The sequence below is a fragment of the Chrysemys picta genome, chromosome 15 (assembly GCF_011386835.1).
Source record: "Chrysemys picta bellii isolate R12L10 chromosome 15, ASM1138683v2, whole genome shotgun sequence".
Taxonomy (NCBI): Eukaryota; Metazoa; Chordata; order Testudines; family Emydidae; genus Chrysemys; species Chrysemys picta.
In genome coordinates this window covers 2,959,437-2,979,556 of record NC_088805.1, presented here as the reverse complement: position 1 = coordinate 2,979,556, position 20,120 = coordinate 2,959,437, and the positions used below count along the sequence as shown (strand labels likewise).

Here is a 20,120-nt window from a genome sequence, read left to right as displayed (position 1 = left end):
GAGGAGCCCGGGGCTGGAGCACGTTGGCTCGGCAGAGAGGCCCAGGGCTGGAGCACGTCGGCTCAGCAGAGGGGCCCAGGGCTGGAGCACGTCGGCTCGGCAGAGGGGCCCGGGGCTGGAGCACGTCGGCTCCCCAGAGGGGCCCGGGGCTGGAGCACGTCGGCTCCCCAGAGGGGCCCGGGGCTGGAGCACGTCGGCTCCCCAGAGGGGCCCGGGGCTGGAGCACGTCGGCTCCCCAGAGGGGCCCAGGGCTGGAGCACGTTGGCTCAGCAGAGGGGCCCGGGGCTAGAGCACGTCGGCTCCCCAGAGGGGCCCGGGGCTGGAGAACAGGGCTGGAGGGGTTCTGGGGCAGAGCCACTGCAGCGTGAAGCTGGAAGTGCTCTCAGAGTCTGGCAGGGAAACGGCCTGGGGATGAACCACACTGGCAGCTAATGTGGGGGCCGGAGTTTCCCCCCTATATCGCCAGGGGCTGGGACAATGGGAAGAGGTTCCCCCGACACTGCAGTACTGCCCCCTGCTGGCAGTTCTTGCCCCCTCACTGTCCCTCTCTTTGTGTCCCACACAGGTTGAGTTCTCTCTGGACGCCCTTCAGAGATCCCCTGCCAAAGGCTGGTTCAGGCTCCTGCCCTTCCCCACTGCTGAGGAGGATGCTGGGTAAACAGTCAGCCTTGAGCTAGGGGCCATCAGTAACCCCTGGAGGGAAGAGAAGGCATGAGCACGGCTCCTAGTCCCAGCTCTGGGAGGGGAGCATGGAGCAGTGGTTACACCAGGCGCTGAGAGTCAGGACTCCTGGGTTCCATTTCCAGCGGGGAGTGGTGGTGTGTCTAGTGCTCAGGTCAGGGGGTGGGGGTTCAGGACTCCTGGGTTCCATTTCCAGCGGGGAGTGGTGGTGTGTCTAGTGCTTAGGTCGGGGGGCTGGGGTTCAGGATTCCTGCGTTCTATTCCCAGCTCTGTTATTGACTTGCATGTCGGGCCCCTGCTCTGTGCCTCAGTTTCCCCAACTGAAAAAGGAGGTTTAGTGATGCTGCCCTTCCTCAAAGGCAGTCGGGAGAGGTTTGTTCATCCACCAGGTCACCCCTTGCCACCTTCCCGTATGTGCACTGAGATCTGCAGGGTGCTGAAGGGGTTAAGGGGCTGTCTTTAAATGGAGTTAACATGGCCATTTTATTCCCTGCCCGGGTCCCTTGGGCTATAGTAACACAAAAGCAAAGTGCCCAGAACTAGAGTACTGGGGCTCTCGCTTCCCTCCCAGCACCAACAGGCCCCTCGCGAGCTCTAGGATGAGCCCGTGGAGACTGGGGGCTTTGAGTCTGGGCGTGGATCAGGCACAGGAGGCACTGGGGCAGCAGAGGGATACTCTGTAATCGGGGCAGCAGGTTTGTAGAAATTTTGGTGGTGCCCAGAACGCCCAGAGCCCGCTGCCCCCATACTCCGCCCCCCACCTGACTAAGGCTCCGGGAGGGAGTTTGGGTGGGGGGAGGAGGTCTGGGGTGCAGGCCCTGGGCTGGGGCAGGGGATTGGGGTGCAGGCTCGGAGGGAGTTTGGGTGCAGGACAGGCGAGAGGTTGGGCTCTGGGAGGGAGTTTGGGTGGGGGAGGGGATCTAGGGTGCAGGCTCTGAGACAGAGCCTGGGGGCAGGAGAGGGTGTGTAGGAAGGCGGTGGGGTGCAGGCTCTGGGATGGAGTTTGGGGGCAGGAGAGGGTGTGTGGGAAGGCGGTGGGGTGCAGGCTCTGGGATGGAGTTTGGGGGCAGGAGAGGGTGTGTAGGAAGGCGGTGGGGTGCAGGCTCTGAGACAGAGCCTGGGGGCAGGAGAGGGTGTGTAGGAAGGCGGTGGGGTGCAGGCTCTGGGATGGAGTTTGGGGGCAGGAGAGGGTGTGTAGGAAGGCGGTGGGGTGCAGGCTCTGGGATGGAGTTTGGGTGCAAGCTCTGGGATGGAGTTTGGGGGCAGGAGAGGGTTTGTGGGAAGGTGGTGGGGTGCAGGCTCTGGGATGGAGTTTGGGGGCAGGAGAAGGTGTGTGGGAAGGTGGTGGAGTGCAGGCTCTGGGATGGAGTTTGGGTGCTGGGTGCAGGCTCTGGGCTAGGGCAGGGGATGAGGTGTGCAGGCTCTGGGACAGAGTTTGGGTTCAGGCTCCGGGCTGGGGGTGCAGGCTCTGGGAGGGAGTTTGGGGATGGGAGCGGGTGGAGGGAGGGGGTGCAGGCTCTGGAACAGAGTTTAGGTGTAGGCTCTGGGCTGGGGCAAGGGGCAAGGTAGGAGGGGTGAGGGGTGCAGGCTCTGGGAGGGCATTTGGGTGCAGGAGGGGGTGTGAGGGTGGGACGGGGTGCGGAGGGAGGGGGTGCAGGCTCTGGGAGAGACTTTGGGGGCAGGAGGGGGTGTGAGGGTGGGACGGGGTGCGGAGGGAGGGGGTGCAGGCTCTGGGATGGAGTTTGGGGGCAGGAGGGGTGTGTGGGAAAGGGGTGGGGGTGCAGGCTCTGGGAGGGGGTGGGGGGATGCAGCGCTTACCTGGGGTTCCTAGGCAGGGCAGGCTGGGGGTCTTCGCACGCTGCTACCCCAGCCACTGCCCCCACAGCTTCCCATTGGCCGCTGGGGCGCTTGGGGCGAGACACCCCACCCAGGGGCCACAGAGGGGCTGGCAGCCACGTGAAGCGAGCAGGCAGGAAGCCGCTCAGCTCCACTGCGCTTCCAGTGGTGAGTGGGTGCCCTGGGCTGTATTAAATGGCCTGGGGGCCGTGCGGGGGCGCCCGGGGGTGGAAGGCAGGGCCGAGGTGCCTGGGCACCAAGAGTATTCCTGGTCCCCAGGCACCACAGGCCCATAGAACCTGCTGCCCATGTCTGTAATGTGCTGCAATATTCCAGCTCTGGGTGACCGCTCCCCGTATTGCCATTCAGCCTGCCTTGAAATAGGAGCTTGGAAGGCTTGGCCGGATGGCTGGAAAGGTCGCTGGATGCGCTGACGCCAGCGTGATTCAAGCACAGGGCCCGTGCCGAGGCAGAGCAGTGGTGGGACAGGAGCACACCAGTGCCACGGGGTGGTGCTGGGCGGGGCGCTGATCGCAATAGGCACCGCCCTGCCAGGGGAAGGCTGAGGTTTTACCCCATGCCACTGGGCTGGAAGGAAAGGAGAGCAGCAGGGGGGAGAGGTTAAGGAGGATCAGGCTCATCTTGGGAGTTCTTGGCTCTGGGATTTTGTTGGTACTAGCTGTAGGTTCTGGTTGCTGTGCTGGAGGACTGAGCTGGCTAGAACCAGGTTGCACGTGCTGGTTTGAACTCATTCCACGCACGCTTGCCCACGTGGGTGGTGTCTCGGGTGTCATTGCAGAGGAAAGCTGGGGGCTCTGCGGCTGAAAGTCCGACTGGCTGAGGACCGGATCCTGCCCTCCATGTACTACCAGCCCCTGATTGAGCTCCTGGTGGAATCCATCCTGTGCCCTGCCGAGGTGGGTACCAGCCGCCTAGCTCGTTGTGCACGGCCACCTGACCATGTCTGCGTCCAAACCACATGCGGACAGCACATTCGAGGAGGAAGGTTGGGGGCGAATGGCAGGGCCGGGATGGGGGAGATGCGGGAAGGAGGAGAATGGGGGGTGTGGGAGATGGATGGAGGAGGGGAAGCAGTGGGCAGCCTCAGTTTACTTTCTAGTTCCCAGGCCCCTCACTCATGCCACCAGGGGGATGTGAACAGTTCCTTGCTGCTGCAGTGTCTGTCCCCCAGCAGTAGGGTTGCCAACTTTCTAATCGCACAAAACCGAACACCCTAGTCCCACCCCCTTCCCCGAGGCCCCGCCCCCCACTCACTACATTCCCCCTCCCTCGGTGGCTCGCTCTCCCCCACCCTCACTCACTTTCACTGGGCTGGGACAGGGGGTTGTGGTGCGGGGGGGTTGAGGGCTCCAGCTGGGGGTGCGGGCTCTGGGGTGGGGCCAGGAATGAGGGTGTTAGGGTGCAGGAGGAGGCTCCAAGCTGGGGGATGGGGCAGAGGGATTCAGAGTGTGGGAGGGGGCTGCGGGTTGAGGCAGGGGGTGGGGTGGGGAGGGGGTGAGGGCTCTGGGGTGGGGCTGGGTATGAGGGGTTCAGGATGTGGGGGGGGCTCTGGGCTGGTGGTACGGGCTCCAGGGTGCAGGAGGGGGCTCCAGGTTTGGGGGAGCTCAGGGTTGGGGGGTTGAGGTGCAGGAGGGGGTATGGGCTCTGGGCTGGGGGTGCAGGCTCTGAGCTGCTGTCCCTTCCCTGTCTGCGGTGTCTGGCATTCCTGAGGCCCAAGGAGGGCTCCATGGCGTGCGCTGCTCTCACCTGCAGGCACCGCCCCCCCAGCTCCAGCGTGGAGCCAGTGCCCAGGCAGCGTGCGGAGCTCCGTGGCCCCTCCGCCTAGGAGCCGGACCTGTTGGCCACTTCTTAGGCGTAGGGTGGTGCCCCAGAACAGGTAGGGACTAGCCTGCCTTCCCCCTCAGCACTGCCGACTGGGCTTTTCATGGCCTGGTCGGCGGTGCTGACCGGCGCCGCCAGGGTCCCTTTTCAACCAGACACCTGATCACCCCACCCAGCAGTTGTGCCTGAGCCCTCTATAGCAGTGCCTCTGCCCTGCAGGCCTGCAGCATTTCCTCCTTAGCCTGCACTTCATCACGTCCTTCTGGGACCTGCAACAATCTGTCCTTTGTCATCCCTGTGGAGCCCTGGTAGCACTGAGCCACCCACCAGCGCTGCCCGGGGACCTTTGCAACGGCATCTCCCCAGATGGCTCCGCAGGAGTGGGGTAGCACCCAACAGGCATGTTAATCTGAATGAAGATTCAAGCAGAGAGCAGCTGTCCCCCAGCCTATGTGCATGTGCACGTGGACATGTGTGTGTGTGTGCGGGTGTGTGCACATGCGCGTGTGTGTGCACGCAAACTTTTGACGTGTCAATGCTTTGAAGCCGCAGTGGCTGGCAGCTGAGGCCCTGCCTGGATGGCTGGTCACCGGCTGCGTGTCACTGCCTCTGGCCAGGGCCTGTTGGGACTGGGGGCCGTCAGGGTGAGCGGGGGGGGCGGGGTCTGGTCCGTGAGTTGCTATTGACGCTGGGTTGTTAGGACAGCAGCACAGGGCAGGTGGCAGAGATGGTGCAGGAGGTTCAATAGCCAGTGGCAGTGAGCAGGGCCGGCTCCAGCATTTCTGCTGCCCCAAGCCAAAAAAAAAAAAAGCCACGATCGGCGGCGTCAGTTCAGTGGTGGGTCCTTCGCTCCTAGAGGGAGCAAGGGACCTGCCGCCCCCGAATTGCCACAGATGCCGCCCCTCTCCCTTGGCCGCCCCAAGCACCTGCTTGTTAAGCTGGTGCCTGGAGCCGGCCCTGGCAGTGAGTCTGGGCTTGCCCCCAGCCACGATTTCTCCACGGGCTGTTCTGATTTCGCTGGCCCCACCCGTGCCCTGGAGAGTCATGACACCCCTCTGGCGATGCAGCAGCCAGTCAGTGACGGGGCAGCCTCGGGGGGCTGTGAGCTCTCTGAGACGCCAGTCCCCTCTAGCCTGCTGGGAGTGCAGGCCGTGTGCTGGAGGCCAGAGCTCTAGGTGCTCCCGACCTGGGCTCGCTCTGCAGGCTCCAGCCCTTGGTGGCTGGGCTCCGGGGCACGCCCAGGTACTGAGTACAGCAGCCAGCTCTCCTCAGACTGCCAGGTGCTGCGAGCCAGGCTCAGTGACAAGCCCAGCCCAGCCCTAGGGGCCGTGCAGTGCAGGGGTAACAGTGGCACAGCCCCTGGGTGTGCTCCTCAAGCCACTACCCTGTGTCCTGCCAGCAACAGGCTTCAGCCCTGGCTCTGGGGCTGCCCACTGGCCAGCCAGCTTCCTGGATGCCGGGTGCCCTCGGAGGTGATGGAGCCTCCTGCTGGCGTGATGCTGGGCTGCCCAGAAGCCAGTAGGACACATCGGGATCATACACCTCTGTTGCACCCTGGCCTCACCCAGGGCTACCCCAGCCAGGGGGTGAGATGTGCCCTCTGCCCTGCCCTGCAAGCCATGGGAGGAAGGGAGAGCGCTGCTGCGGGCAGGAGGCAGTTTCAGGAGGGGCAGGCGTTAGCTGGCAGCAGGCGGGCGCTCGTCCCAGGGGAAGGTGGAGGGGGTGCCAGGCAGTAGCGTAGCTAGTGGGGTGCAGGGGAAGCAGCTGCTTCCCCTTAGCACATTTTCCAAAAGCGGAGCCCACGCTCCGCTCTGAAGCTTGGTCTGTCCAGCGGTGCTGGGCTCCTGTAGGCAAGGGAGGGCAGCACGCCGGGAGGACCATGGGGAGGGGGCGGCACGGCCGGAGGAGCGAGGGGGGCGCAGCATGGCGGCCCGCAACTCCCCCCCTGCAGACAACTTTGATGCACTGACCAGGTCCCGGGGCGCCCCCGGGGCAGGGAGGGTCTCTGCCACCTCTTCGCGGCAGCCACACCGGGCGGACCCACGGCCGGTCACTCCCAGCAGGAGCCTCGGCGCCGCCCTCAGCTCACTGGAATAAAGCTCCGCCGAGGAGGGGAGAGCGCTTCCCCCGTCCCGCGCGGCCTGTCGGCGCGACCCGCCCACAGCCAGGCTCCGCCAACAGCCCCAGGCAGGGCAGCACCCCCGGGCTGAGCGGGTGAGCCGGGCTGCAGCTCGCTCGGACCGCGCCTGGCGGGGCTCGCTGCCAAGGGGTAGCGCCTGGCTGAGCCTGGCACTCCCATCCCCGGTAACCCCTCCCCAAGCTCCATATCCCGTGTACCCCTCCCATGTACCCCATGCCCCTGCCTTTCCCTCCCCTACACCTCCCCTCGTACCCCCATCCTCTGCCACCCCTCCCTACATCCTCCCCTCCACCTCCCCTCAAGTCAAACCCCCGTCCCCCTCCCTCCACATCTTCCCCTCCACCTCCCCTCAAGTCAAACCCCCGTCCCCCTCCCTCCACATCTTCCCCTCCACCTCCCCTCAAGTCAAACCCCCTGTCCCCCTCTCTCCACATCTTCCCCTCCACCTCCTCAAGTCAAACCCCCTGTCCCCCTCTCTCCACATCTTCCCCTCCACCTCCCCTCAAGTCAAACCCCCTGTCCCCCTCTCTCCACATCCTCCCCTTCACCTCCCCTCAAGTCAAACCCCCTGTCCCCCTCCCTCCACATTCTCCCCTTCACCTCCCCTCGTACCCCCATCCTCTGCCACCCTCCCTACATCCTCCCCTCCACCTCCCCTCAAGTCAAACCCCCTGTCCCCCTCTATCCACATCCTCCCCTTCACCTCCCCTCAAGTCAAACCCCCGTCCCCCCCTCTCCACATCCTCCCCTCCACCTCCCCTCAAGTCAAACCCCCTGTCCCCCTCCCTCCACATTCTCCCCTTCACCTCCCCTCAAACCCCCTGTCCCCTGCCACCCTCCCGCTACATCCCTTCCCTCAATCCCCTGTCCTCTGCCAGCCTTCCTCTACAGCCATGGGGGGGCAGCGCGGCCGGAGGAGCGAGGGGGGCGTAGCATGGCCACAGTGTGGCCAGAGGAGCCAGCCAAGGGGGGGCATGGCATGGCCGGAGGAGCCAGGGGGCACCTTTTTTACAGGGCCGGCTCCAGGCACCAGCCCACCAAGCACCTGCTTGGGGCGGCGCCTGGAGGGGGGCGGCGGGGCGCTCCGGCCCGAGAGCGGGGCCGCGACTGGGCTCGCCGCCCTCCCCGCGGCGTTCCCGCCACCGGGGAGAGCGGAGCCACAGCGGGCTCGCCGCCCTCCCCCCAGCGCTCCAGCCAGTCGGGCAGAGCGGGGCCCTAGCTGGGCTCGCCGCCCTCCCCCCAGCGCTCTGGCCGCTGGGGGCTCTCCGCCCTCCCCCTGGTGCTCCGGTCGTCGGGGGCTCGCCGCCCTCCCCCCGGCACTCTGGCCGCCGGGGAGATTGGAGAGCCCCGTCCGGGCTCTCCACCCTCCTCCCGGCGCTCTGGCCGCTGGGGAAAGCGGAGAGCCCCGTCCGGGCTCTCCACCCTCCTCCCGGCGCTCTGGCCGCCGGGGGCTCTCCACCCTCCCCCCAGTGCTCTGGCCGCTGGGGAAAGCGGAGAGCCCCGGCCGGGCTCTCCGCCCTCCTCCTGCCGCTCTGGCCGCCGGGTAGAGCGGCGGCCGCGGCGGGCTCGCCGCCCTCCCCCCAGTGCTCCGACCGGTTGGGGATTGCGGGCCCGCGGCTCCCTCCCCTGCCACGCAGGTGGTGGCTTTTTTGCCTGCTTTTTTATGTTTGCTCCCCCTGCTCTTAGAACCTGGCTACGCCACTGGTGCCAGGAGTAGGAGGAGCCCAGGCTGGAGCTGTAGGCAGGGTCCTGTCCAGGGCCTTGGGGTAAGGGACTGGCTCTGCTGCAGAGGGGCAGGGAACTGGGGAAGGGGCGGGGTGCTCCGCTGAGCCTGTGGTCCTGCAGGTTCAGCCTGGCCATGCGATCGGAATGGCCTGTCAGCTTCCATCCCCGCTGCACCCCACACCTGTCTGAAAGCTTCCGGGCCTCCTGGGATGGGGCCAGAGACAGACCCTCGTGGTGTGTGGGGGGACAGTGGGTCCGGGGGGAAGAGAGGATCTCCCTGTGTGGGGCAGAGGGGCCCCTCTTGGTGTGGGGCAGAGAGAGCTCTGGGGTCGGGGGATGCAGAGGGGCCCCTCTTGGTGTGGGGCAGAGAGAGCTCTGGAGTCGGGGGATGCAGAGGGGCCCCTCTTGGTGTGGGGCAGAGAGAGCTCTGGAGTTGGGGGATGCAGAGGGGCCCCTCTTGGTGTGGAGCAGAGAGAGCTCTGGAGTTGGGGGATGCAGAGGGGCCCCTCTTGGAGTGGGGCAGAGAGGGCTCTGGGGTCAGTGGATGCAGAGGGGCCCCTCTTGGTGTGGGGCAGAGAGGGCTCTGGGGTCGGGAGATGCAAAGGGGCCCCTCTTGGTGTGGGGCAGAGAGGGCTCTGGTGAGGGGACTCTGGGGGTCTCCCTGGCTGGGGCAGATGCATGCTGGCCAGACAGCATCGCTGCTCTGCTGTGTGGCAGGAGGAGGACGTCAGCCCGCTGGCCTTGCTGGAGGAGATCAGCTCGGTGGAGAGCCGGCAGGATGTGGCCACGAAGCTGGTGAAGATCTTCCTGGGACAGGGCCTGGCGGTGCCCTTCCTGGACTACCTCAACCTGCGGGAGGTGACAAAGACCAGTAAGTGCTGCCCCACAGGCCTGGTGGCAAGAGCCTGGCCCAGTGCCTTCCCCAGGGGCCTGCTCATCATTGGCAAAGCTCATGACACTGGGCATTGCTGTGGAGTGCCAGGGCCTGGACTGAGGGAGCTCCAAAAGTGATCTGGAGTGCTCCATATGGAGGGCACCCGCTGCTACTTGCCTGGTGTTGGGGGGGGGGGTTCTCCTGTGCCACACCTAGACCAGGAAAATCCGGGGGATGGGGGGTAATTGAACACTCGTTGAGCCCATTTTCCACACCTTGCCCAGCACCCAGGTACCAGTTAGTATCGATACCGAGGTACCAGTGACACTAGTCCCAGTCAGCGATGGTACCGGTGGTACCTGCCTCCCCCTGCGCATTTCCCTGGGCACTCATCTCTTGGGCCTGAAGTGAGCCCATCCTCCGACACTGAGACAAGCTTCTGAATTCAGACTGGCCTTGGGGGGCAGGAACTCCCACCCCCTCTATCCAAAGGGCAGGGCCTTCTCCCTCTCCTGATCTCAAGTCTGCAGTCACATGGCGGCTGGGGAGTGGTGGTGGTGGGTGGGGGGCAGCTACCAAGATCTCCTGCCCCCTTCCAACCGTTCCAGGCCACAAATAGACCTTGCTTCAAACTGGGAGCCAGTCACCTGGGTTTCCTGGCATAACTCCCTGATTGGCTCCTCTACTCACCGTAGCATCCTTCTTTTGGTCCTAATGTACCATTGTGTTTCCATGGAAACCCCAGGCTGCCTGTTTTGGAGGCAGGAGGTGGCAGGAGAATGGGATATGGGCCAGAAATGCTCTGATCAAACATGGGTTCTGACACTTGGCAACATTTGGGAACTGGAAATGGGGAGGTTTGGGGCAGCAGCATAAGAGATAGGTATCCACATTGAAACTCAGTGGGGCAAGGAGAGCAAAGGGTCAATATGTGTCAAAGGTACCCCTGGCCCTGGATACCGGTGGGGATCGGCGTCTAAGGTCCCCATGGCCTTGGATACCGGTGGGGATCGGCGTCCAAGGTACCCCTGGCCATGGATACCGGTGGGGATCGGCGTCCGAGGTACCCCAGGCCCTGGATACCGGTGGGGATCAGCGTCTAAGGTATCCCGTGGCCCTGGATACCGGTGGGGATTGGCGTCTAAGGTCTCCGTGACCCTGGATACCGGTGGGGATCGGCGTCTAAGGTCTCCATGACCCTGGATACCGGTGGGGATCGGCGTCTAAGGTCTCCGTGGCCCTGGATACCGGTGGGGATCGGCGTCTAAGGTCTCCATGACCCTGGATACTGGTGGGGATCGGCGTCTAAGGTCTCCGTGGCCCTGGATACCGGTGGGGATCGGCATCTAAGGTACCCGGGGCTCTAGTACCAGCAGTATTGGTTCCACCAGGTCTAGCATGGGAGCTACTCCAAGGGCAGTGCTTCTTGTCAGAGCAGACGTGGTGACTGGGGCGTGCCTCTGGCTGCCTGCCTGTACCTACAGGAGGAAGCAATGGGGTTGGGGTTGGGCTTGGCCCAGCTCCAGCACCAATGCAGTGAATTGCTTGGCATCTGCCCAGGACTGAGCTCACGGCCTGGCTACGTGGCGGGGAGAGAGGCTGTTTAGAGAACCCCTCGTGGTGGGAATGGACTAGATTAAAGGCCGAATTCCCAGTGACTCCTTTCCTGCCCTTGGGGCAGGGATAGAGGGGTGGGGGAAGGTGACTTTAAGCTATCTTTGGGCTCCCTGTATTCTGGAGCCGGCCCAGCTCCCAGTGCAACCATGGCAGCCAGTGCATAGCCACAGCCCTGGCCACCCTGCTCACACCCCCTAAGCCAAGAGCGGGGCCCTTGTAGCCCTTACGCCATCCTACATGGCCAGGGAGGCCACATAAGCAGGGGAGTTCTCAGGCTTCCTCCCCACTTCACACTATCAGAGTCCAAGGGCTTTAGTGTGGCCGGGGATAAGGCCCTGGGTCTCTTTCCTGGGACCAGCCTTCCAAGGTAAGAACCACGGCAGGGTTCTAGTCTCCATTTGCTATCCCCTCGCCTCTTGCTGGCTCTCCAGGGCATTGCCCCCCTTGCACGTGACATGGCTCCATCTCTGCTGGGATCCTCATGCATGTCTCCCCCACTCTCACCTGAGGGGCAGCCTCCAGTCCTATGCTCCCCTGAGCCCGGGCTGGCCCCCTTGACTCCAGAACCCTTCCTGCACATGCAGAGAATAGCTGCTCCATTTCCCCACCGTGCTCAAGCCGTTAGCTGGCTCCCCATTATTTCAGGATCCAGCATTTGTCTCTCCACCGCCTTCTGCTCCTCACAGCCCCAGCCTCTCCTCTGTCTCTGCTAGTGTGAGCGCCTTCTCCCCCGCAACTCCTGCTGCCTGACGCAGCCTGCCTGTCTCCACCCCCTCTTCTTCCCGCTCTCCCTTGGAAACCCATCTGCTTCCTGCTGCTGGCACCTCAGTCTCTCTGTCCTTGTACTGCTGGCCAGAGGCCTGAAGGCTGTGACAACATCTTTGGACCTACCCCCGTGCTGTGTCTAGCTTATGCCATGTGCTGTTCACTGTCTGGTGCTGTTTTGCCCCGCAATGCACCATGGGATGGAGGCTGTGTGAAAGGCACTGTGAAAATGCAATGTGGCACAGGTCCCGGCTGGGTTATAAATCCATTTTCTTTGCTTCCAGCTGATCCGAACACACTCTTCCGCTCCAACTCCCTGGCCTCCAAATCCATGGAGCAGTTTATGAAGGTGAGTGTGGTGGAGTGTCCCAGTGAATTCTGGGAAAGCAGGTGTTAGCAACTCTGATCTGTGCCATACCTCAGTATGTTAAGAGCCCTCTTCCATCCTCCTCCCTGTGCGGCCTGTGAAATAACACCATGAGAAAAGTGACATGCTGGTCCGAGCACAGAGCTGGAAGCCAGGAACTTCAGATTCCAACTGTGGTGGCCTTGAGCAAATCTCTCTGTGTTCTTGTCTGTGGGATAGGCGGTGGATGCAGGGAGCTGGTTGTCTGCTAATATTGATCTGCCAGGAGTGTGCACTGGCCATGAGAGGAGCCCCAGAAGGGCTAAATTTGGGGGTTTGTCTTCACTAGACTCTTGTGTCTCCAGGTAAATGATTGCCAATGAGTTTGGGGTAGTTAACACCTTTGTGAAAACACCCCACACATTTCATCCTGGCTACAAATGTTTGTTCTTTACCCCAAGGATCACAGGGCTTAATGGGCAACATGTCTCGTGACGATATACCCTGAAGTATATTAAGGGCTTATCTACACATACAGCTGCACCACTGCAGTGCGTCTGGTGACCATGCTCTCTGCTGAAGGGAGATCAGCATAATAAACCCACCTCTGCCAGGGGCGGGAGAAGCTGTTTTACCCTGGGCCACCCTCGGAGGGGTGTAGCATGCTGATCTGTGGTGTGCACTATAGGGGCCAGGATTCCTGGTGAGGTAACCATCATGCATCAGTTCCCCACTCTCTGGCAGTGAGAACAAAACTGTTCTCTCCCTCCCCACTGCCATTCACAAAGAGAGCTGTGGCACCCCTTTCAGTGGCATTTACTGCCCTAGCTTCCCCTTCTTCCTGGTGTTGTCTGTGCCCCGGGATCCCCTTGCAACCAGCTTTCGCCACCAGAGGATGGCAAGCACCATTCCTTACAGCTCCAAGAGGGGGTGCTGAGAGTGATAGGAGGCTACAACAATCCCCTGGAAGGCAGGTTAGGGTCAAACCTGGGGCTTGTCCCTTGGGTCGCAGACAGGGCCGGCTCCAGGCACCAGCTTAACAAGCAGGTGCTTGGGGCGGCCAAGGGAGAGGGGCGGCACCTGTGGCAATTCGGGGGCGGCAGGTCCCTCACTCCCTCCAAAAGCGAAGGACCTGCCGCTGAACTGCCGCCGCCGATTGCGGCTTTTTTTTTTTTTTTTCCAATTGCCGATCGCGATCGCGGCTTTTTTTTTTTTTTTTTTTGCTTGGGGCGGCAGAAATGCTGGAGCCGGCCCTGGTCGCAGAACCTGTAATGAGTGGCACTCTCCAATCGCTCCTCCTCATCTCTCCTCTCTGTATTCTTCATCCTTTCTAAACTGGCTGTTACCACTCAAGAAAGAGATCTTGGAGTCACTGTGGATAGTTCTCTGAAAACAGCCGCTCAATGTGCAGCAGCAGTCAAAAAAATGAACAGAAGGTCGGGAATCATTAAGAAAGGGATAGATAATAAGACAGAAAATATCAGATTGCGTCTATATAAATCCATGGTACACCCACACTTTGAAAGATGTGTGCAATTCTGGTTGCTCCATCTCAACAAAGATATGTTAGAATTGGAAAAGCTGCAGAGAAGAGCAATTAAAATGATTAGGGGTGTGGAACAGCTTCCACCCAATGAAAGAGAAAAAAGTGGGACTGTTCAGCTTAGAAAAGAGACGACGGGGTGTGGGGGGAGGATTTGATAGAGGTCTATAAAATCATGCGTGGTGTGGAGAAAGTAAATCAGGAAGTGTTATTTACTCCTTCTCATAACACAAGAACTAGGGGTCACCAAATGAAACTAATAGGCAGCAAGTTTAAAACAAACAAAAGGAAGTGTTACTTCACACAACGCCCAGTCCACCTGTGGAACTCGCTGCCAAAAACGAAGGCCAAAAGTGCAACTGGATTAAAAAAAGAATGACACAAGTTCCTGGACAGATCCCTCAATGGCTATTAGCCGAGATGGTCAGGGTGCAACTCCAGGCTCCGGGTGTCCCTAAACCTCTGACTGCCAGATGCTGGGATTGAATGACAGGGGATGGATCACTCGATAATTGCCCTGTTCTGTTCATTCCCTCTGAAGCATCTGGTATGCCATTGCCAGAGACAAGATACTAAGCTAGAAGGACCATTAGTCTGACTCAGTCTGGCCTTTCTTTCTTTCTTTCTTTCTTTCTTTCTTTCTTTCTTTCTTTCTTTCTTTCTTTCTTTCTTTCTTTCTTTCTTTCTTTCTTCATCTCCATTCCTTCCCTTTATCCTCCTTCTCCCATTCCCGAGCTCTTCCTTCCTTCTTGCTTCCCCCATTCTCTCTCACCCCTTCCCACTCCCCTCCATCATTCCTCCATTTTCTGCTATCTCTGCAGGTGGTTGGGATGCCCTATCTCCATGAGGTCCTGAAGCCGATCATAAACCGGATCTTTGAGGAAAAGAAATACATCGAGTTGGACCCATGTAAGATTGAGCTGAACCGGACCAGGTGAGTGTGAGAGCAGCGGGGATCCATGCCGGGGCCTGCTGGGATAAAGCTGGAGTGACTCCAGTGGCTGCAGCGGAGTGGGTCCGTATCCGCATTGCCAGACCCGAGACCAGGATCTGCCCAAAGCACCATCCGTTCAGGGGGAAACGCCTAATGTCACAAACCAAGTTGTTTGCAGCTGCTTTTCCATAGCAAGAACTAGCTGCTCAGAGGGAAACCCCAATGCACCCTTCCCCAGACAGTATTGATCTCCCAGGAGAGGCAAACTGCTGAAGGTAAATCTCACACATCTAATGGGGTCTGGTCGAGATGACATTGCCCAGTGAGGTGCCAGCTGGCACTGGAAGCCTTGGGGTCTCTCTTGACTGAGCTGAGTGACTAGATCAAGGCGGCATTCTGAGAAAGCGAGGGGCTAGGGATGCACACGGTCCTCACTGCAATGCTGGCGATCTCTAGTGTGAGTGCTGCACTCTGAGCAGCCTGATGCCAATGTGGACCTGGAGGGAGGGAGGGAGGGAGAGCTTGAGAGCTCCCTCTGGGCTGGGATTTGTGTTAGCAGCGAGCCCTCTGCTCCCTGTGCTGAGATGGGAACATGTGGGCTCGGGCTGTGGCGTAGGCCCTCCTTTATCATCTCGCTTCTAGCCTCTCTTGTCCCACACACATTCCCACGGGAGTCCCCCAGGCTGGGGCCTGCCAAGCAGCAGATCCGGTGTAGGGATCTATTATTTCAGAAGGCGGAGAAAGCTCCTGGGGGGAGGCTGTTCTAGATTTGATTTTGACAAACAGGGAGGAACTGCTTGAGAATTTGAAAGTGGAAGGCAGCTTGGGTGAAAGTGATCAAGAAATGGTGGAGTTCATGATTCTAAGGAATGGTAGGAGGGAGAACAGCAAAATAAAGACACTGGATTTCAAGAAGGCAGACTAGCAAACTCAGGGAGTTGGTCAGTAAGATCCCACGGGAATCAAGTCTAAGGGGAAAAACAATTGAAGACAGTTGGCAGTTTTTCAAAGAGACATTAGTAAGGGCACAAGAGCCAGGGCCGGCTCTAGGTTTTTTGCCGCCCAAACGAAAAAAACAAACAAAACAAAACAAAACAAAACAAAATCTCCGGGAGTGCAACTGCCGAAGCAAAAAAATAAATAAAAGATGTCCGGAATGCTGCCCCTGAAATTGTGCCGCCCCAAGCACGCGCTTGGTTTGCTGGTGCCTAGAGCCGGTCCTGACAAGAGCAAACTATCCCACTGCGTAGGAAAGATAGGCAGTATGGCAAGAGAGCACCCTGGCTTAACCAGGAGATCTTCAATAATCTAAAAATCAAAAGAGTCCTATAAAAAGTGGAAACGTGGTCAAATTACAAAGGATGAATATAACAAATAACACAGGTATGTAGGGACAAAATTAGAAAGGCCAAGGCACAAAACGAGATCAAACTAGCTAGAGACATAAAAGGTAACAAGAAAACATTCTACAAATACATTAGAAGCAAGAGGAAGAGCAAGGACAGGACAGACCCGTTACTCAAGGGGGAGGAGGGGGCGGGAAACAATAACAGAAAATGTGGAAATGGCAGAAGTGCTTAATGACTTCTTCGTTTCGGTTTTCACCAAGAAAGTTGCTGGTGATTGGACGTCTAACATATGAATGCCAATGAAAAATGAGGTAGTATCAGAGGCTAAAATAGGAAAAGAACAAGTTAAACATTACAAATTAGATGTCTTCTAATCACCAGGGCCTGATGAAATGCATCCTAGAATATTCAAAGAGCTGACTGAGGAGGTAGCTGAGCCATTAGTGATTATCTTTGAGAAGTCATGGAAGACGGGAGAGATTCCAGAAGACTGGGAAAGGGCAAATATAGTGCCCATCTCTAAAAAGGGATATAAGGGCAACCCGCGGAATTACAGATCAGTCAGCTTAACTTCTGTACCCGGAAAGATAATGGAGCAAATAATTAAGCAATGAATTTGCAATCATCTAGAAGATAATCAGGTGATGAGTAACAGTCAGCATGGATATGTCAAGAATAAATCATGTCAAACCAACCTGATAGCTTTCTTTGACAGGTAACAAGCCTTGTGGATAGGGGGGAAGCGGTAGATGTGGTATATCTTGACTTTAGTGAGGCTTTTGATACTGTCTCGCATGACCTTCTCATAAACAAACTAGGGAAGTACAACCTAGATGGAGCTACTATAAGGTGGGTGCAAAACTGGTTGGAAAACCATTCCCAAGGAGTAGTAGTTATGTGGTTCAGTCATGCTGGAAGGGCATAACGAGTGGGGTCCCACAGGGATCAATTCTGGGTCTGGTTCTGTTCAATATCTTCATCATTATTTAGATAATGGCATAGAGAGTACACTTATAAAGTTTGCAGATGATACCAAGCTGGGCGGGGTTGCAAGTGCTTTGGAGGATAGGATTAAAATTCAAAATGATCTGGACAAACTGGAGAAATGGTCTGAAGTAAATAGGATGAAATTCAACAAGGACAAATGCAAAGTACTCCACTTAGGAAGGAACAATCAGTTGCACACATACAAAATTGGAAATGACTGTCTAGGAAGGAGTACTGCGGAAAGGGATCTGGGGGTCATAGTGAACCACAAGCTAAATATGAGTCAACAGTGTAACGCTGTTGCAAAAAAAGCAAACATCATTCTGGGATGTACTAGCGGGAGTGTTGTAAGCAAGACACGAGAAGTCATTCTTCCGCTCTACTCTGCGCTGATTAGGCCTCAACTGGAGTATTGTGTCCAGTTCTGGGTGCCACATTTCAGGAAAGATGTGGACAAATTGGAAAAGGTCCAGAGAAAGCAACAAAAATGATTAAAGGTCTAGAAAACATGACCTATGAGGGAAGATTGAAAAAATTGGGTTTGTTTATACTAGAAAAGAGAAGACTGAGAGGGGACATGATAACCCTTTTCAAGTACATAAAAGGTTGTTAGGAGGAGGAGGGAGAAGAATTGTTCTTCTTAACCTCTGAGGACAGGACAAGAAGCAATGGGTTTAAACTGCAGCAAGGGAGGTTTAGGCTGGACATTAGGGAAAACTTCCTAACTGTCAGGGTGGTTAAGCAGTGGAATAAATTGCCCAGGGAGCTTGTGGAATCTCCATCTCTGGAGATTTTTAAGAGCAGGTTAGACAAACCCCTGTCAGGGATGGTCTAGACCAGGGGCCGGCACAGCTCGTAAAGTGGCGAGGGCCATATGACTCCAAAGAAAACAGCTGAGGGCTGACCCTCCCCGTCCCACGGAAACCCCCCTCCCCGAGCCCCCCCGAAACACAACACACACACCCCAGCCCCGCCCGCCCCACGGAAACAAACCCTCCTTCCCCAGCCCCGCCCTCCCGAAACACAACACACACACCCCAGCACCGCCCGCCCCATGGAAACAAACCTTCCTTCCCCAGCCCTGCCCCGCCGAAACACAACACACACACCCCCGCACCGCCCGCCCCACGGAAACAAACCCTCCTTCCCCAGCACCGCCCCCCCGAAACACAACACACACACCCCCGCACCGCCTGCCCCACGGAAACAAACCCTCCTTCCCCAGCCCCGCCCCGCTGAAACACAACACACACACCCCAACACCGCCCACCCCACAGAAACAAACCCTCCTTCCCCAGCACCGCCCCGCCGAAACACAACACACACACCCCAGCACCGCCCGCCCCACGGAAACAAACCCTCCTTCCCCAGCCCCACCCCGCCGAAACACAACACACACACCCCAGCACCGCCCGCCCCACGGAAACAAACCCTCCTTCCCCAGCCCCGTCCCCCCGAAACACAACACACACACCCCAGCACCGCCCGCCCCATGGAAACAAACCCTCCTTCCCCAGCCCCGCCCCGCTGAAACACAACACACACACCCCAGCACCGCCCGCCCCACGGAAACAAACCCTCCTTCCCCAGCCCCGCCCCGCTGAAACACAACACAGACACCCCAGCACCGTCCGCCCCACGGAAACAAACCCTCCTTCCCCTGCCCCGCCCCGCCGAAACACAACACACACACCCCAGCACCGCCCGCCCCACGGAAACAAACCCTCCTTCCCCAGCCCCACCCCGCCGAAACACAACACACACACCCCAGCACCGCCCGCCCCACGGAAACAAATCCTCCTTCCCCAGCCCCGCCCCACCGAAACACAACACACACACCCCAGCACCGCCCGCCCCACGGAAACAAACCCTCCTTCCCCAGCACCGCCCCCCCGAAACACAACACACACACCCCAGCACCGCCCGCCCCACGGAAACAAACCCTCCTTCCCCTGCCCCGCCCCGCTGAAACAGCTGTGGGCCAAAAAGGAAGGTTTTTTTGGGGGGGGGTGATACTTTATTAAGAATTTTTCAATTAAAGCAAACAATTGTATGTATGGCACACTAGGAAGGCACTGACAGTGTGTGGAAGCCTGTAGTGTAGAGGGGGAAAGAAATGGCGTGCATAGGGTGACCAGATCACAGCAGTAAAATAGGACCCACCCCCTCCCCGCTCGGCCCCACCATCACACCCTTCTTCACCCCCTAGCCCCCCCCCGCTGGCTTGCTGCATCCCTCCTAGTCAGTCCCCCACCCACCACTCACCTCCTTTCACCTCTTCCCTCCCCTGCCGGAAACCCGCATGCCCACCCCTAGAACCCCTGCTGGCTCACTGCTCGCCTCTTTGCCCACCCGCCGCTTCCTCACCCGCTTGCCCCCCGACTCGCTGCTCGCCTTCCCCCCAAGTATAAAGCCCCATTCAAAGACCCAGGGGTCACTATATTACTGCACACAGCAGTCAATCAATGCAGTTGTAGATAAATCTCTGCATTATGCATTTTTGTATAACTTTTATATGATTTTGTATTGAACCTTGGTAATATGTTATAGCGGGCCCCTGAGGTAGCATAATTAAGGTAAAAGAAAAATGTCTTTTTGCTAGAAGTAGAATAAGATCTTCCCCCCACTTTGTAATCAATTGCCCTGTTGAATGAACGAGGTGTGAATGCGGAAGGTGTGGAAGGCAGCACCTCCAGACAGCTGCAACCCTTGGAGAGGGGGTGGGAGCCAGACCAGATCAGGCCCAATGCTGCTCGCTCACCCGGATGTAATGGGCCAGTGGTAGCCACTCCATAGTTCAGACTGATCCTAACTTACAACTAAGATCCATTTTTAACTTCCATGTAGTTCCCCTGAGCTCTCCTTGGCCGGTAGGATTTGTCTGGGAGGTTTGGTAACCTTCAGAAAAGGGGTTTTGCAATGAAGGTATTTCACAAATATCCATCATTCCCTTTCTGAACATTTTCCTAGCTTCCTACCCCCAAAATGGCTTGGCCCCAAACACCAGGTGTCTGGCTGAGTCGGACGGGGGCCTCTGGGTGTTACTGGGGGAGAGCTGGGGAATCACAAAGACCTGGGTCATGTTTATAACATTGACTCTGTAAATTATTTAAACTGCCCTTCTGCTGAGTGCTGGCTCTGCGGCAAGGGCTGCTCTGCAGAGGAAGAGGTGGGAGCCCGGAGCGGGTGGGTTGTGACTAGGATTCTTGGGGGCAGGGCAGGGCAGGGGGATGGTGAGGAACAGGGAAGAATGATATGGCTGTGGGGTTGGATCCCTGAACTGTTCATTTCTAGACTGTCCTGCCTTTGGGTTTTTAGGGAAGCTGTCGAGTATTTGTAAGTGAGATTTGTTGATGGGCTTTTAACTGGGCTGCTCTAAAATTTACAGCTTAACTCTTCAGCTAACGAAGTGGTTCGGATTTATGTGCAGTATGTCATAGTTCTCTCTTCTCTAACACGGGGATGGACATTTGATTTGATC

General features: G+C 58.5%; 1 protein-coding gene across 6 annotated transcripts in view; it reads left to right on the top strand.

The window, feature by feature from the left end:
* Positions 1–20,120, top strand: part of RASAL1 (RAS protein activator like 1) — a 126,845-nt gene that overhangs the window by 64,093 nt on the left and 42,632 nt on the right. For all 6 annotated transcript variants that reach the window (XM_065568229.1, XM_065568230.1, XM_065568233.1 and 3 more), the window contains 5 exons: positions 566–654; positions 3,317–3,434; positions 8,942–9,095; positions 11,765–11,829; positions 14,191–14,303. In XM_065568229.1, coding sequence (XP_065424301.1) covers positions 566–654; positions 3,317–3,434; positions 8,942–9,095; positions 11,765–11,829; positions 14,191–14,303 — 539 coding nt within the window. The remainder of the gene's footprint in view (positions 1–565; positions 655–3,316; positions 3,435–8,941; positions 9,096–11,764; positions 11,830–14,190; positions 14,304–20,120) is intronic.